We start from the raw sequence: 17,990 nt of genomic DNA on the forward strand, positions 1-17,990 counted from the left end.
ACTTGTGTATTTTGGTGGCACCATTGGAGGGCTTGTGGTTAAAAATCAGCAGACTCCAGCAGGGTACAGGTAGATCCAGGTTTTACCTCCGCCCCCCTTTAACAGAGCAAGACTTAGACGTTTCCTGTCTATGAAGTGGTGCAGTTTATCTTTAAGGAGGCTAGAGAAATAAGAAATGAGTCTCACGTTGCATGGGTGACATCACTGGCTTTTGGCTCAGTGCTCTGTATTCTCTGTCTGTAGGCTTTAGCCAAGGCTGCAGGGCTCAGTGTTTGAACAAGGAATGATTCCCAGGTGTACAGAAGATTGGATTCGCTCTTATTTGGGTTGAACACGGTGAAATGAGATTTTTAAAGCTCGCGGACTCCAGCTCGCCTTCTGTTGCTCCCGATCTCGGCGAGATGGGTGAGTTATTCCCGTTAGAAAAGAAGGGAATGGAAATTTAAGCAAAAAAAAAATGTCTGAATATATAACTGCTGAGGCTGGGGATAGGAATCGCAGGATGCTGCTGAGCTAGTGATCTTGGCTCTTATGTGGAGATCAGGCCATATGTCAGAGAAATGGTGCAGACCGAAAGCTGTTGACAACTGTTAGAGGCTGTTTTCCTTCCCCCCCTTCTTAGGTTGGTTGTTTTTTCCCTACCATCCTTTTAATCAGCCCTAGCCCTGCCTGCCTGCCTGCCTTCATTTTGCAGATGGAGAACGTGCCTGTGTATTAGGAAAACCTTGCCCAACGAATTGAAGCCCCGGTGAAAAAGGACTCTTTGCAACAACAGGAGGGGAACGCGAGGGAAAAAAGGCTGGGGTCTAGGACTGCCTTCATTGCTGCCTGAAGGAAGCTGGCACGGTCCATGGTGCTGAATCCTGCATCTCTTCCAACCCTCATCCTCCAGCCGCCTCACGCTGAGCCCTGGGCACCGGCGGGGCTGCTGCGTTACTGTGGATGAGAGCAGAACCCCGGTGCGGTGGGTAAGTCGCTGCGCTCCAGCTTCAGCCAGTCAAGGGAAGAAACTGATCCATTACGTTGCCTTGATGACAGCACCACCGACAACAAAACAAACCTAGTGAATGGCAAGGCTGGGACAGAGGCGGAGGTGGTTTTGAAACAAAGATGTCACTGGCTGCACACCTACATGCAGTCTGCTAATGGAAAGACGCCTGCGAGTGTGGATCGCTAATTAGGGGTGGAGGGATCCCCCCCCCAGACCAGGGATTGAAATTAAAACAACACATTTCTTCCCCACCTCCCCTTCCCGACCCTAACCATCCAGCCAACCAGCTGATGCGCTTGTCGGGCTACTGACAAAGAAAAGGCAAGTCATTGATTCTTGCAACCAGGATAGCTGTGACTGCTGCCGTTGAACTTTCCTCTCCAGCCCTGTGCTCTTGGGATGTTACAGGTCACACGCTGATATTAAAGGGACCCTTCTGTCTTCGTCAGCTGGCCAGATCGAAAGAGCTTGGTGGACCGATCTTACGGCCAGAGCCTTCAGGACACTGCAAGGGAAGATTCCTTGCCCTGACCCCCAGACTCCTTCCATGCCCATGCAGCGGGGGGCACACACCTCTGTACAGGCACGCCTCTGTTTTTAAGTGGGAAGCTCAGATTCTTCGCCGGGTCTGCACTTGACATGCTCTGCGCTGGAAGAGTGGAGCCATAAGAGAAGGGGGTGAGTCTCCAGGATTGCCTCCAGGCCAGAACTTCGTAGAGCTTTTCCAGGCTCCGGCGGCTTGGATGTGAACCCGCCCGAGTTGTTGACATTGAAGGCAGACGCGCTGTCAAGTGACTCCCAGCAGCTGCTCCTGGAGGTTTCCGCGGGGTCTCGCGTGGAAGGGCTTTGCCTGTTGTGAAGATGTCCATGGTGTTGCTGTGAAGCTGAGGTATGGCTGCGGGAAGGTTACTGCTCTATGCTGGCCTCTCTCTAGCTTTGTGTGCCCTGGGCATGCTGGCGGTGGCAATCTGCTCCGACCACTGGTATGAAACGGACGCCAGGAAGCACAGAGAGAGGTGCAAAAGCTTCACCACCAGGAGAAACGACCCTGGCTTCATTTACAACTCCAACAACAACCTGCCTCTGAGGGCCAGCAGATCTAGGTTGGACCGCTGGGAAGGGAAACTCCTCTTGGCAAGGAACAGGAGGCAGCTCTTTGCAATGAGCGCCGCCGATGAGTGCAACAGACAGTACAACTCAACCAACATGGGGCTCTGGAGGAAATGCCACAGACTGGGCTTCGACCAAGAGCTGGAGGAGCTGATTGCCAAAGGTAAGGCCCGCTTTGCAAAACGAATGAGCTGAGCTGGGCTGAGTTACAGCGCCTGACAGGGGCGCTGGAATAATTTGTATAGCGGGGGTGCCCAGAGCCATTGAACCAAACTGTAAATCATGTGTATAATGGAAACCACTTCAAGCCAGTGGGTACGGCAGCACCCCTAGTTCCAGCTAGTTCCCACTATCTAACATAGCAGAGCGAACATTCCCAGCCATGGACCCCTCCTTGCAATGGGGATTCTGCAGTTTAAGGTTCTGAAGTGTGTAATCTCACAAACCATTGCTTAACCGTTTGGTACAAGGTGTCCAGTTCTCTGTTACTGAGACTTGAAGGGGAGGGAGTCTAGAATGGCATGATTACATATTTGCAGGGAGGGTAATCTGTCTCTCTGTCTAAGGTTTTCATAAGGCTGCCCTCTGAGCACCTGCCTGGAGGAGTAAACAATATTAATAATTCGCAGATTAGAAAAGTCTTCATTTGACCCTGCTGGTCCAGCCCAGTTTTTGTTTGTTTTGTTACCCCGGCTGTACATGTGTGTATTTCACTATTCCTGATTGCCACATCAAATTTCAACATTAGCTCTCAATTACACAATTTGCCTTAAACACACAGGCTTGCTCTAACATTGAAAATGGGAATAAACAAAGGGAAATGCCAGAGAGCAAGAGAGAGAATACAGCCTGCTTGCTGCTTATTCCAATCCAGATTCTGGAATATGTTCACTGTGCCAAAACTGATTCATCAAGAAGGGTCTGAAGAGGAATGGTTTTCTCCCAAGAAGGAGACACAGATGTTTGCCAGTAGCATCATTGTGCTGTTCTTGTTTTATTTTTCTGAGGAATTGGTGAGGATGATGGTTAATTTGCCTTGAACGGTTCTTTGATCCAGAGCGCAGCACAAACAGCTGTGTACAAACACCAACTAAGTTAAACATTCCTTCAAAAAAGATGGATGTTTTTGCAAGATGATTAGGGTTCCAGTTGAGGATTACAGCATCCTTGCTGGTCCCATGATGCTATTCCCTACAACAAAACATCCTTTCTCGCCAGAGTCCTTATGATGAATTCAGAGGATTACCTATCAGTATATTTTCCCCAAAATGAATTGATTGCTTCTTATACAATATAATCTTTAAAATCACTTGTGTTTTAAATATATTAGCTATCCAAAATTCTAGTGATTCTCTTTGCCTGTCCTACTCCCCTTTACAAATACTACATGCAAAAATATCAAAGGAGCTAATCACATTTATGAATATAGAGTTTACTTCTGTTTATTTTAAAAGTGAACCGCAAAAGGTTAATAACACCACATAGGCACACGAAGTACAAATGCGTAATGAAATATGGAGCCTTTCACCTCTAGATTGCTAGTTCAAATCTAGCCCAGGCTGTTAGTGAGCAAGTCATTACTATGTGGTGGCTGTTCAGTCATTTATGTGAAATAGATTGGAGGCTTCAGTCCATTTTGTAATGGACAAATGACCACATCCAAAACCTGTCATCGCGTCTGGCACCCTGATTGGCAGTCACAGCTGTGAAGCCAAGGAGTCCTTTAATCCCTCCAGGTCAGGGTTGAGGCATAATGGTGTGACAGTGCAGGGATTGCTTGCACTATAATGTGTGCTCTGCCTGGTATAAGGATAAATAGTGAATTTCAGTCTCCAGCAAATTTCACAAATACTAAGTCTATTTAAAATGTAGTTTAAAAGATTATAAATGCATTTCATTTTAAAACAAAATATATGAAAATCAATCCTCCTTTTGCCTGCCTGCTACGTCCTAAGTTGAGGAATCTGTTTCCCCTAATAGAGCTGTTGAAATCACTTAACATCTGAACCACTGTAAGGACCACTGTTTTAGGTGTTAGTGATGGTGGAACACACAGCCATAACCTCAGGCAGATAAATATTTGCAGAAAGAGTTGATTTTTGGAAGATCTAGTTTTAATTTTTCGTGTGTGATCAGTTTAGCCTAAACATATTGAGGCAGATATTCAAACGGAGGCAGGTGCCTAATTTATGGACTCAAGTACCCAATGCATGCCTGCAGATTGGATATATGATTACGCCAGGGCCAGCCAGGCAGTTGTCAATGTTTGTGCACAAATATCAGATTTGTGTTTGCATTTTGGGTAGGTTGCACAATTATATGCATGCAATTGGTTGCCATTTGGTTTGAAAATTGGGTGTATATTGTTGCATGATTTGTGAGCTTAAACAATATTTTGTCTTTATCTTCTGAAGCTTCGCAATACACCTTTAGCTTTTTCTGTGTGGGTGAAGAGGGAGAGGTAAAAGGAGGGAGGTTCTTTTAAGGCAAGTGTCAATATTACAGTGAAATGGGGGATTATTTTGATTGAGGATACATCTATATAACAACTCTGAGTCATTATGCAGCGTAATACTTGCTCATTATCTTTAAAAATAGGGGGTTGCATTGCCTTATAACTTTAAGAATTAAAACACAGAAAAGTAAAGATTACGACAACTTAGGAATGTGAAGCTTTACCTTACTCAAAAATAAATTCTCAATCATCATGCTACAGTATAACTATCTTTATATGATATCTATATATGATACAAAAATATCAAAGAACTAAAGGACTTTACTTATTACCATAAAGTAATTTTTTTAAAACTCCATTAAAAATCTTTGCATCCAGCTATCACTGCAAAAGGTATTCAATATATATATGTGTATAGGCCATCCTTATATGGGCAACCAAATAGTGTCCCAGTTCCATGTCCTGAGGGCAGAGATTCCTGCATTTCTCTAGGTTCTGTAGTAATATTGTGGATGTGGTGTAAGTATATTTTCCACTGCTGTCAGGTGTAGAGAACAGTGTTGGGTCCAAAATGAGGCACTCTGACATATTCATGATCCTTGGATGATTAATCTCTCATCACAGAATCTCCTCCGGTAGTAGAAACTGAGTGTGTAGGAGCTGGGCTCAGCATGCCATGTGTGAACATGAAGGATTCTGAATGACCTTACTATGCCTGCAGTAGTCAAATACCACAAGTGGGCTGCATATGCACTACTGGTGAAATCTCCCCTTGGGCAGAGGGCCAGCACCATGTAAAACCATTTGGAGCATTTAAGTGGTGCACCAACCTTGTGTTGCCCCTCTGCACAAATGTCATTTTCAGCCAGTGTGCCTATTTATGAATTGTTTAAATCAATGCAGGTTGCAGCTCCAAATATTGCATATGGAGATATCCTATCTCCTAGAACTGGAAGGGACCTTGAAAGGTCATCAAGTCCAGCTCCCTGCCTTCACTAGCAGGACCAAGTACTGATTTTGCCTCAGATCCCTAAGTTGCCCCCTCAAGGATTGAACTCACAATCCTGGGTTTAGCAGGCTAGTGCTCAAACCACAGAGCTATCCCTCCCCCCTACATGAATAGTCCCATTGGATTCAATAGGACCACTTTTGGGAGTAAGGCCTACTTATGGGAGTAAGTGTTTGGGCCTCTGATTCTGTTCTGTCTTGGGGTTTAATCTTTCCCATTGACTTTAGTGGGGCCAGGATTTTACCATTGATCTTGAAAGCCTTTCTAGTGTCTAAGTAGCAGGAAATTAACTTCATTTTAATTCAGCTGAATAATCTAGGTTTCTTCCAAGAAGAATGAATTTTACAGCACTGTTGCTGCACTCATTTTGGATTTAGGAGTCACTATACCATCTTGGACCAGTGGTCCATCTTTCAGTAATGATTCTCTAGTGGAAAGCAAAAAACAAGCCAGCAAGCAAAGACCTTTAATGCACAGAACTGTCAATTCAGTGTGGTACATGGTTGGGAGAGGGAGGAGTTTATTTCCTGCCTTTGCAGTAATCAGATTACATCCTATTGTGTTTGACTCATAATAACCCAAAAGGAAAACAGAGCTTCTTGAGTCTGTATCAGATGGCAACTTTGGAAGCTCCCTCTGTATTGATCAGTAAGGGAAACAAGAACGGGGAAAAAAAAGATTAAATCATTTCATAATAAAGCTACAATACCACATATGAAGAAGTTACACAATAACCTGAGATCATTCCATTTAGACAATTACTACTCAGAGGACCTTTCATCATGTGTTTGGAAGACTGCCAATTAAAACTGTCTGGTATGGTCTCCGCTTGCTGCCACTGGAATCCAGTTATAGAAAAATATGGCAATAACCTTAATTTTTTGCCCCCAAAGATACACAGCAGTCATATTAAGTCCTATTTTTTAAACACTTTATTGTGAGTATTTTTATCCCATGCCAACATAGAAACAAAAAGAAAATCTAATTCCCATGCAGGCTAACTCCACAGCAAATAATGTGCAAGGATTCTGGAATGAAGGTACTCTGTGTTTAGATTTGTCAGATGCATGGCACAACTGAATGAGAAAGGCATAACAAGACCATTCCAGTGGTCACTAGGGATTATTTATAGGCAGTTGGAAAAGTCTGATGAGCAGCTACTGCGGGTATGTATAGGAGTAGAAAGATTTATGTCCGTTAAAAAAATTGCAGTATCCTGCAGTTCTTTGAAATTGACTTTTTTTTTTAAATCAGTGTTTTGCCAGGTGAATAAGGACATTCGTTTTTCACGGATTCTTCATAAATTTAAAGCAATCTAATGATATTTTATTTCAAAACAACCAAAACAATTATCCTATTATTCCATCTTTATGAAGTGGACCTCACTGAGGGCTTAATCCTGCTCCTGTTGAAGTCAGTGGCGAAAGTTCCATTGATTTCAGGACTGCAAGCACCTTCAAGTCTCCTCCAAGGTTAAAGTTGTCCTTGTGCACATGTCCAGCACAAGGCCCATGCACTGCTAAGGTACTACTTAAGGCTACGTCTACACTGCACACCACCGGCGGCGGCATGCTGTGTACGTGTAGCTACGCACTGTGGTGAAAGGCAGGCTGGGTCCATGCTGCGGTCTGTAGCTAACACACAGCAGTGATAGGTTCTGGCAGGGTGAGGCAGTAGGGAAAGGCTCCATCAGTGGAGAGCTGCTGGAGCCTTTCCCAACTGCTTTCCTCTGCCAAAGCCTTTTCCCATTACCGGGGTCTTTCCCTGTGGTGGGGAAAGTCTCCAGCAGCAGGGAGCTGCCGGACCTTTTCCCTGCTGCTGGAGCCTTTTCTGTGGCGGGGAAAGGCTCTGGCAGTGGGGAGACAGTGGGACACTATACTGCTAAAAACAGCAGTGTAGACGGGTGGCATTGCTTGGGCATGTAGAGAGCCGTGTAGGGTACATACCCACAAGGTTCAGCTGTAACTTTACTTAAAGCAATGCCTCACCATACGTTATGCCCAGGCCTTGTGCTGGGTCTCTGAAGGGGAGTGAATTTCACCCTAGAGCACCACAATTCCCATTGCAGTCATCAGCATAGAGATGGTAGCTGAATTTGTGTTTGCAGGTGAGCTCGCCCATAGATAAGGGATAGAGGGAGAAGAAAAAGAGATGAAGGACCGCCCTGTGGAACTTCCATAGAAAGTTAGAGGAAAAGGTGGAAGATGAGGATCTTCCGAAGGTCAGGCTGAAGGAATGGTGGATTATTTTAGATAGGAAAGACAAAAGCATGCTTGTGTGAAGAGCAAAGAACCAGAATATAGGAACGGCCATACTGGGTCAGATCAATGGTCCATTTAATCTAGTATTCTGTCTTCCGACGCTGACCAGTGCCAAATGCTTTAGAGGGAATTAATAGATCAGGGAAATTTCAAGTGTTGTCCAGTCCTAGCTTCTGGCAGTCAGAGATTTAGGGACATCTGAAGCCTGGGGTTGCATCCCTGACCATCTTGGCTAATAGCCATTGATGGACCTATCCTCCGTGAACTTACCTAATTCTTTTTTGAATCCAGTTATACTTTTGGCCTTTACAATATCCCCTGGCAATGAGATCCACAGGTTGACTGTGCGTTATGTGAAAGAAGTACTTCCTTTTGTTAGTTTTAAACCTTTATTTCATTGGGTGACCTCTGGTTCTTGTGTTATATAGTCCCTATTCACTTTCTTCATACAACTCATGATTTTATAGACTTCTATCATATCCCCCCCTTAGTCATCTCTTTTCTAAGATGAACAGTCCCAGTCTTCTTAATCTCTCCTCGTATGGAAGCTGTTCCGTACCCCTAATCATTTTTGTTGCCCTTTGCTGTACCTTTTCCAATTCCAATATATGTTTTTGAGATGGGGCAACCAGACCTGCATGCAGTATTTTATATTTTCTGTTCTGAAGAGGGGACCTTGTCAAAGTTTTTCTGAAAGTCCAAGTACTCAACTGGATCACCCTTGTCCACATGCTTGTTGACACCCACTAATAGAATGGCTAGGCATGATTTCTCTTTACAAAAGCTGTGCTGACTCTTTCCCAACATATCATGTTTATCTGTGTGTCTGTCTGATAAATTGTGTTCTTGATTATAGTTTAAACCAATTTGCCTGATACTGAAGTTAGGTTCACTGGCTTGTAATTGCCAGTATAGTATCTGGAACCTTTAAAAAAAATTGGTGTTACATTAGCTATCTTCCAGTCATCTGGTACAGAGGTTGATTTAAGCAATAAGTTACATACCACAATTAGTAGTTCTGTAATTTCATATTGGAATTCCTTCAGAACTCTTGGGTAAATACCATCTGGTCCTGGTGACTTATTTCTATTTAATTTGATCAATTTGTTCCAAAACCTCCTGTATTGACACCTCAATCTGGGAGAGTTCCTCAGATTTGTCACTGAAAAAGAATGGCTCAGGTACAGGGATCTCCCCCATATCCTCTGCAATGGAGACCAATGCAAAAAATTCATTTAACATCTCTGCAATGGCCTTGTCTTCCTTGAGTGCTCGTTTAAAACCTTGATCATCCAGTGCCCCCGCTGCCTGTTTGGCGGGCTTCCTGCTTCTGATGTACTTAAAAAATGTTTGCTGTTAGTTTTCGTGTCTTTAGTTAGTTGCTCTTCGAATTCTTTTTTGACCTGCATTATAATACTGTTATACTTGACTTGCTAAAGTTTATGCTCCTTTCTATTTTCCTCACTATTATTTGACTTCAAATTTTTATAGGATGATTTTTTGCCTGTAACCTCCTCTTTTACTCTGTTTAGCCAACGTGGCATTTTTGTTGGTCCTTTTTTTTTTTTAATTGGGGAATACAGAGAGTGAGAAGTTAAGAAGATGAATAAAGTAGGGGAATGAAAGTGGGCATAAGGGAGATCGGGAAAGAGGATGGAGTCACAGGGACAAATGGAGGGGTGAGAGGAGGACAGCAAATGAAAAACTCCTGCATCTGTGACTGAGAAGGAGAAAAGAGTTCTAGGAGGAGGGGAGAAAGAAGAGTAGATGGGAGGGGAAGGTTACATTGTATTTTGTCCATTTTTTCTTGAAAGAAATTCATGGGATCTTTTGTGGAGACAGAAGTCAAGGCAGCAGGGGAGGCGGATTTGAAGAAAGAGTCAAAGGTCTCAAAAAGGCACTAGGATTGTAGGTGTGGGATTCAATTAAGTTGGAGACATTAGCTAGGAAGATGGCAGAACTGAAAAAGGAGAGAATGAGTTTGTAATGGAAGAAGTTATCCTCATCACAGGATTTCTGCTAAGGACATGAAGGAGCAGAGGAAGTGGATATTGGGGGTGGTCTAGGGCTAGGGGATGGCACGGCAGACCTCGCGATAGGAGAGAGGGGAGAAGTCAAGGGTCGAGGACAGTGAAGCATACAGACTCTCAATGACCATATCCATGGGAGAAAGGAAAGAGAGGGCAGGAAGGAGAAGGCTGAGAACAGCTGACAGAGCAGCAGCAGTGATGGTCCAGAAGTCATGAAATGGCCAAGGGACGGGGTGTATGGGGGTGGGGATGGGAAGGAGAGAGGGGATGGGTGATGCTGAAGAACCAAGTGATCATTAGACAGAGAAACGGAAAGACCAGAGAAATAATGAAAGTAATGCTTGGGAAAGACCAAATCAAGCGTGTGACCCTTTTGGTGAGTGGGAGAGTTGAACCAGGGCTGCAGGTCGAAAACCTGTGAGGGTGAGGAAATGTGCGGCTAAGGATCATCAACATGGAGTTGTCTGTCTGGTCTATTTGGAATGAAATTCTGTACACCCACCATTAAAGTCAGTAGGGGTTTTACCATTGACTTTAATGTGGTCAGAATTTCACCCTTGGATTGTAAGGGACCGTCTCTCACTATGTATTTATACAGTGCCTAGCACAACCAGGCCTGGATCTCAATTGGAGCCTTTAGGTGCTATCATAATAATAAAATAATAATAATGATGATAATAAATAATGAACTTTTCAGCTTGTCTTACAGATGAACAAATTCAGGCTATTTTCGACTAAAGGGTTGAGAGGCCATGCCAGCAACAACTTCTCTCGTATACCAACACTCCTGTAGCTCAGGTGCCTCTACTGATCACAGTGTCTCAGGTAGGCCGGTTCCAAGCCACTTAGGACTTGATAGGCCAGGACCAACATCTTAAACTCCACCCAGAAACTGCCAGCCAACCAGTGCAGATTCTGGAATGCTGCCATCGTGGGATCATGATGAGACTCATTGCTTAACAAGTGGACTGCTGTGTTAGGAGCCAGGCTGTAGGGGTCAGATCTACTGGTTGGAGCAGTGGCGGTCATGCCCAGTGGTCATGGCAATGGCACTCAGAGGCCAGGAACAGTGCCAAAAGCAAGAGCCAGCATCAGGAACCAGGAGTCCGAGCCACAGTCAAGAATCAAGCCAAAGGTCAGAGCCAGAATTGGTAGCCACTAGTCAGGAGTGAGGCATGGGGCAGAAATTGGAAACAAGGCAAGGGGCCGGAATGGAACAGGGAAGGAATTGGGAATGAGGGCAGGAGGAAGGCAGGAACCAGAAACAGGACAGGAATGGAGCAGGAACCAGGAACGGAGTTGGAGGCAGATTGCAGGAGTCAGTCAAAGAGCAAGGTCGATGTGGCAGCAACAAGGAGTCTGCACAGTTGCTTGGACCTCCCACCTGGGTGACTTCCTGGTTTAAGTAGTAGGTCTAAGCCAATCAGGTGACCCCAAGTCTTGGGAGCCCTAACAGGACTTCCTGTGGGGCCTGACCTTCCAGGATTAATGAGGTGCTGCTTTGTCTGTCTCCCCTGCTGGCGACAACAGTGTGTCAGAGACCCAGAGTCCCACAGGTGAAACTGGGGGCCCTCACTCCTGGATCCTTGCATGTTGTCTTCTGTACCCACTTCAGTCTCCGAATTGATTTAAGGGGTACCCTCGTGTAGAGCGCATTGCAGTAATGCCTTCAAGTTACAAAGGCCTGGGTGCTTATAGCAAAGTTCACATCAGGGAGAAAGGGTGATGAGAATTTAACATGACTGAAAACTGGCAGCCACCCACCTTCAGTCAGAGGGGCTGACAGAATCTTTACAATCTCCTCCAGTTGCTTCCCCCAACAACATCACCTCAGTCTTCCCTAGACTGGGTCTTAGCCAGCTGCTTTACCTCTGTGTCGCCACTACCATACACTGAGAAGGAAACTCAGCCACATCCACTGGGTTGGACAAAATGAAGAGAGCAGAGTTATTAGCATCTGGAGGATTTCCCAGATCTGATAACAGTAGCTGGTGTCAAGTTAGGGCCAATCAGCCAATTGATTACTGAAGTCTACTGTGCAAACAACATTAAAGATAAATACAAATCCAGCCTACATTTTCAAAAGTGACTAGTGATTTTGGGTGTTTCAATTTTTGGGTGCCCAACATGAGATGCTTTAAAGGGACCTGGTTTTCAGAAAGTCCTGAGAACCTTCTGGAAACAGGTCCTTTTAAGGTGCCTCAAATTACCACCCTAAAATCAGTGCATCCAAAATCATTAGTCATTGTGAAAATGCAAGCTGGCCATATTTAATGGCAAGCAGATCTGCAGTTTATTGGATCTTTTAATTAAACATCTTTTAAAAAAAGCCACCTTAACACAGTTTGACTGTATCTGATGGAGCAGAATGGCTCCTTCTAGTTCTATCATGCAAACAGAGAGATTTGAACAAAATCCTTCAGCTTAAATATGAATGGTGTTGACCCAATTGCTTCAATAATTAATACTTGCTTTTGAATGTATGAAGGCTTCTTTTTAAATAAAGAAATTTCATAAAAACCCATCTGAGATGCCACCCCTTTCTGCCCCAGGGCAGTTTAATAATGTAAAGATTGTAACAGAAACTGACTAAAGAAAGAAAATTAAAAGTTAAAGGCCATATTCTCATCTGGTGCAAATTAGGGTTGTTGCACTGATTTCAATGGAGCGCACTGAACCACAGTAGCTGGTGATCCAGCACAAATTATCTATTTTAGGTACTTGTATGGCTCTCATTACCATAATCTGAACACTGTGCAATCTTTAATGTATTTATCCTCACAACGCCCTGCAGAGGTAGAGATTACCCCATTTTATAGCTCAGGAACCTAAGCCCAGAGAAACTAAGGCCTGGTCTACGTTAGGATTTTACATTGGTATAGCTACATCTCTCAGGGGTGTGAAATGTAGAGATGTAGCTATACTGATCCACCCCCAATGTAGACAGTGCTAGGTCAATGGAAGAATTCTTCTGTTGACCTAGCTACTGCCTCACTGGGAGGTGGATTAACTATGCTGATGGGAGAACCCCTCCTATTGGCATAGGTAGTGTCTACACTGAAGTGCTGCAGTGGCACAAATGTGCTGTTGTAGCATTTTAAGTATAGACAAGCCCTAAGTGATTTGTCCAAGGTCTGCATTGATTCAGCTAAGTTGCAGGTGTGGGATGACTGTAACAGAGCAGGGACTTGAATCCACATCTCCCAAATCCTACATTAGCCCTAATCACTGGACTATCGTTCCTCTCTATTTTAAGCTTTGAGAATTCATGCACACCTGTGATGCCTTATTATTATTATTTTTTTTTTGCAATGACGCAAACTAAGGAAGCAGCTTAAGAGCTGACTTCATTGGCTTTGCATCCAAAATGTAATGTTGGTTAAAGGGAGGGTAGTGGAGGTAGGTTATATTTAATAATGCTCCTTGCTTGTAATGAGACAGTGAATAATACACAGAGTGAGACTCTCCAAAGTTGTGCATCTGACACTCTGATCCCATTAGAAAGACTCATTTGTTTAAAAGGGTTCTCAAGGTGGTTAGGTCTTAAGGAGGTAACTCATGGCAAACTTTGAAATAAAAATCTACTGAGGGATAGTTTTATATGTAGGTGACCTCCACGGAGCACTGCTCAGTGTGTTTGGCAAGGGGTGGTGGTGATTCACTTTTCCTCCTGAGGCAGCACCAAACCACTGCCCCTGCATAGGATCAGAAGCACTGTGCTGCTGAAAGTGCCATCCAATGTATGAAATGTAAGTCTAAATATCTGGCCACTTGTGGTCATGCAGAATCTGATGGCATGTTTTGTAAAAGAAGGGATATAAGCCCTGTGTACAAATTCCTACTCAACTAATTATAATCCCCTAAGACATTTGCCCTGCTGTTTCAATGAGATACAATGGTCTTCTTCACTTGTCATCAATTCATGCAATGTTGCATTAGATTGTTAAATAGCTACCCCCAAAGGTGGCTGCATTTCAGTGTTGAGTATAGAGATTGCTATCTATGACTTTACTATTTCATGGGGCATCAACAAACACTTGGGGTAACGTTTTCAAAAATACATAGGTGATTTAGGCAACTAAAACCCATTTCAAAAGTGATTTAAGTACGTAGGAACCTTAAAAACTCCTAAATCAGTGGAATTTAGGATCCTAATATCATGATTTTCAAGAGTGACTATTAATTTTAGGTGTCTCAGTTTCTGAGTGGCCGACTTCAGACACCATAAACGGACCTGATTCACAAGGGGTTTCTCAGCACCTTCTGAAAATCAGGCCTGTTTATCAAATTGGGCACACTAAAATCCCATCACCTTTGAAAAGCTTGCCTTAAGTACCTATGTCACTTTTGAAAATGGGACATCAAGTCCAAAGTCACTGGGGCACATTTGAAAACATTAACCTGGAGCATCCTTTGATGAGAAGTTTGTTACAACAGTGCAAGGAATTATCTTCCTGAAAAAGTGAGCAAAGCCTGAATTCAGTTACAAGGGCCTTGCTGACTTAAAAATGCTCTGTAGCAGACTGGACCCAACGGGAGGAACGCTCAGCCCAACCTGTGTTGCAGAGCCCTGGTATACATGTAGAACCTGATGCTAACTACCACTGCATGGTGTGTGGGAAGGAATTTCAGACAAGCCAGCTGCTCCACTTCACTCCACTGCAGGGATTAGATTACATGGATCCGAGGCGTGCAGTATTTCCTTTGCATTATGCCCCTGCACATTCATTTAGGATTAGGACCAGGAACATATTTTCTGTCTCTCTCCTTCCCTCTTTTAGTTAACAAGAACTTTGTTTCATGTCAGCTAATCTGTTTTTGTTTCTAATTGCCTCTGTTCTGCAAAAGCAAACAGCTGTCTGTTAAATTCTCAGCCACAGGTACATATAGGGTGTGGGAGTGACTAGTCACTCCTTGTTAGCTCAGTGCTTGTAGCACAGTGGCCACTTATTGCTTTCCAAGTGTCCCCTTGTAGCTAGGGTTGCCTCTGTGGCCTCTATTTCCTCTTCACTTTACAGGGCCCATTTAAGAACTCATCGTTCAAAGGTAATTGAAATAGTCCCCACATGAGATCCCATTTATTTATTCTTCAGGGTACACATTGGCTCCTCAGACCCAACCCATAGTTCAGTGTCTCTCATCCAGTAGCCCAAAATAAACTCTCACAGTCTTTATCCCAATTTCATCTGGGCATATCCTCTTCTCCCAGAGGGTGGGTCAGTCTGTCTGTCAGCTTTCCAGTTGCTTCCCGCCTGGAGTTTGTCTTTTTTCCAGAGATTTTCTCAGCTGGAGTCTTCCCCCTACTAACTCAAATGTCTCTTCACTGCTCCCTACAGGGATAGCTGCAGTTTCCTAAGCTTTTCCAGCTTAGTTCCAGGCTTCCTGCCTCTGGCAGCATCAGCTCCTCTCTCAACCACACCCCTCCCTGCAGCGTCCTACTGCCTTTTCTATGGGAATCCTCTCAGGTGGGGCTCATCTTGCAATCAGGGTGGCTTAGCCCCAGGCTCTCCAACCCGCAGGCAAGCCACCCTGTTACAATGCTCTTTCACTTTTTCATGGAGAGCAGTTCATGTACAATAAAATAAAACAAATGCAAGCCATGGTGTTTTCATACTTTCCTTAAGTCCTCAGCACTGCAGACAGGGAAACAGTCTCAAAAATCTTATCCACACACGTTTGACTTAAGAAGTGTATTTTAGTTCAGAAGCCCAACCACCTGATTGGTGAGGGCAGGGATGCTCCATCCTACAGTAAAGGAGTCCGTCACAGAGTGAGCTGGACCTGTGAGGTTAAAGGCACCAAGCTCTGTGTCTTAAATCGAGGGAGCGGGAGGATAAAATGCTCTTCATAGGCAGACAGTGTCAAATGGCAGGGAGATAGATTTTAGTTTGGGTTCTGGTTTCACCCTGGGGGGGGGGGAAGGGAACTACTATACAGGGGTAGCTTCCAGTAGTTTATTCCTTCCTCCCCCCAGTTTTCCTGTCTCTGAATGGGAACCTGGGCTCTGCCATGAGTGGTATCACAGATTTTGTGCTACAACAGAATCAAGGAGCACATCCATCCTCATGTGCATCTTGTTCACCCTTTAAGGTTATAATGCTACCTGGGACACAGCAACTAATTGTGTTGTCAATGACTTTGAATAAAGAAAAAGCAGCAGGAGCAGATGAACTCTTTAGAAACAAGATCCTGTTTCCTTATGAATAGCTCTAGGAATAATAATTTTTGAACAACAACAACAACAAAAAAAAAAAAAGACAGGGAGGAGAGGCACAGAAAAATGATAGCTAAGGAGAATTTCTCTAAGGAGAACATTTTCCAAAGGTCTTAGACATTGTCAGGTTTTCAGACCCAACCTCTGTTTCACTTGCTTTAGCTTTGCTCCTGACAAAGGGTTTGTGACATTCCCACGATTGTTCCAGTGCTGTATTTGACAGCATTACTGTACTTCAATTGGATGACAGTGTTTGGCTCTGAAGGCACTGGGATCACTTGGACTGCTTTATTTTTCCACCTCCCTTTGAATTACTTTTCCTCCTCCTTTTGAATTCTTGCATGGCCGGATTTTGGACCTGCACTTTGAGGGCACGTGTATAAAGTGCAGTTGCTTTACTGCTGTGTTGGGATGCTGCATTGTGTCTGGCACCTGGAACACGGGCTGATATACCACGTGTTCCATTTGGGCACACGATTTAGGCATCTGTATCCAGCATCTGTGGCCTAAAACATGTCTTGAGGCTCCCAAATGGCATTTGGGTACGTACTTTAGGTGCCCATGTTTCAAAATAAGGTCCAAATGGCCAGATTTTCAGCCTGTGTAAATTGGCATAGCTCTGTTGACTTCAGTGGAGCCAAGTTACACCAGCTGATGATTGGGCTCTTACTCTGTTTGATCACTTATCTGTTATGAACACTTTTCCTCCATTAAAATTACTTCACCTTCTTGACTTTGAAATATCAAAAGGATCCAGCTTCTTGTCTGGAGTTTCAGGCTGTGTTAAGGTATCAGTCTAAACCACTTCTCTCCCTCTGAATAGGAACACATAATGCCAAGTTATATTGAAGAAGCTCAGAACAGCTCTGCTGAGCATGGCAAATACTTATTAGCTGTTGTGAAGAGAACAGGTGAGAATCTGGGGATCTGACTGCACTATATGTATTAGCCCACCTGTCAACCTTGTAATGTAAGAAACAACCCCTTTGGGTTCTGTAGTCAAGCCCCCCGTGCATTCTGCAATTTCACAGCTGTGGATTTTGCCACAGGTTCCACCCTCACTGCAGGATGGTGCTCCTGAATTTAATTTTTCCTTTAAAATAAGTGTTTCTAGCCATCACCGTTGTGAAGATGACCTTGAAAATATGAACCGAGTGTAAACCAATGCAGGGCTGTGTGCACGAGTCTGCACATAGCCTGAAAGAGTGGCTCGGAAAAAAGCAAGAAATTGCCTCACACAGCTCCATAGGTTGTTAATCCCGAAACCTAAAGATCACAATATAAATGTTAATTAGTTCACTGCTGATCATTTGAGCAGAAATATCCACCTTCTCGCACAATCCCATATTGCCTCCCCAGGTGTCTAGAGCCCCAAGTGTCCTCACTCAGCTGCCAAAACCTCCAGCTTTGCTCCTAACAGCTTTTACCCAGAGCCGGCTTTAGGAAGTGCGGGGCCCGATTCGAACAGTTTTGACGGGGCCCCGGCAGGGATGACTGAAAAAAAAAAAAAAAAAAAAACCACGTAAAAAAACATGTTGGGCTTGTACTCACCGGGCGGCACTCGTAGTCTTCGGGGGTTTGTCCTTCACTCGCTCCGGGTCTTTGGTGGCACTGAAGGACCTGCTGCCGAAGGGCTGCCGAAGACCCAGAGCGAGTGAAGGACCTGCCGCTGAAGTGCCGCCGAAGACCCGGAGCGCTGCCGGGTGAGTAAAAATTAAAAAGGAGCCTCTAGCCAGGGAAGGGCTTCTCGGCCACTTGCCCCCACCCCAGCAGCCTGCCACTGGGTGCGGGGCCCTCTTAGGCGCGGGGCCCGATTCGGGGGAATTGGCCTAAAGCCGGCCCTGCTTTTACCCTGCAGTTATTGTCAGTGAAAAGGTCTGTGGCATACAGAAAACCTAGGGACAGGGTAGAATACACTGA

At 44.4% G+C, this 17,990-nt stretch overlaps 1 protein-coding gene across 1 annotated transcript in view; it reads left to right on the forward strand.

Moving 5' to 3' along the window:
* The first annotated feature begins 251 nt into the window (after positions 1-251).
* Positions 252-17,990, forward strand: part of TMEM178B (transmembrane protein 178B) — a 318,474-nt gene continuing 300,735 nt past the window's right edge. The window contains exon 1 of the mRNA XM_054033990.1: positions 252-2,264. Coding sequence (XP_053889965.1) covers positions 1,883-2,264 — 382 coding nt within the window. The 5' untranslated portion in view covers positions 252-1,882. The remainder of the gene's footprint in view (positions 2,265-17,990) is intronic.

The sequence above is a fragment of the Malaclemys terrapin genome, chromosome 1 (assembly GCF_027887155.1).
Source record: "Malaclemys terrapin pileata isolate rMalTer1 chromosome 1, rMalTer1.hap1, whole genome shotgun sequence".
NCBI classification, from domain to species: Eukaryota; Metazoa; Chordata; order Testudines; family Emydidae; genus Malaclemys; species Malaclemys terrapin.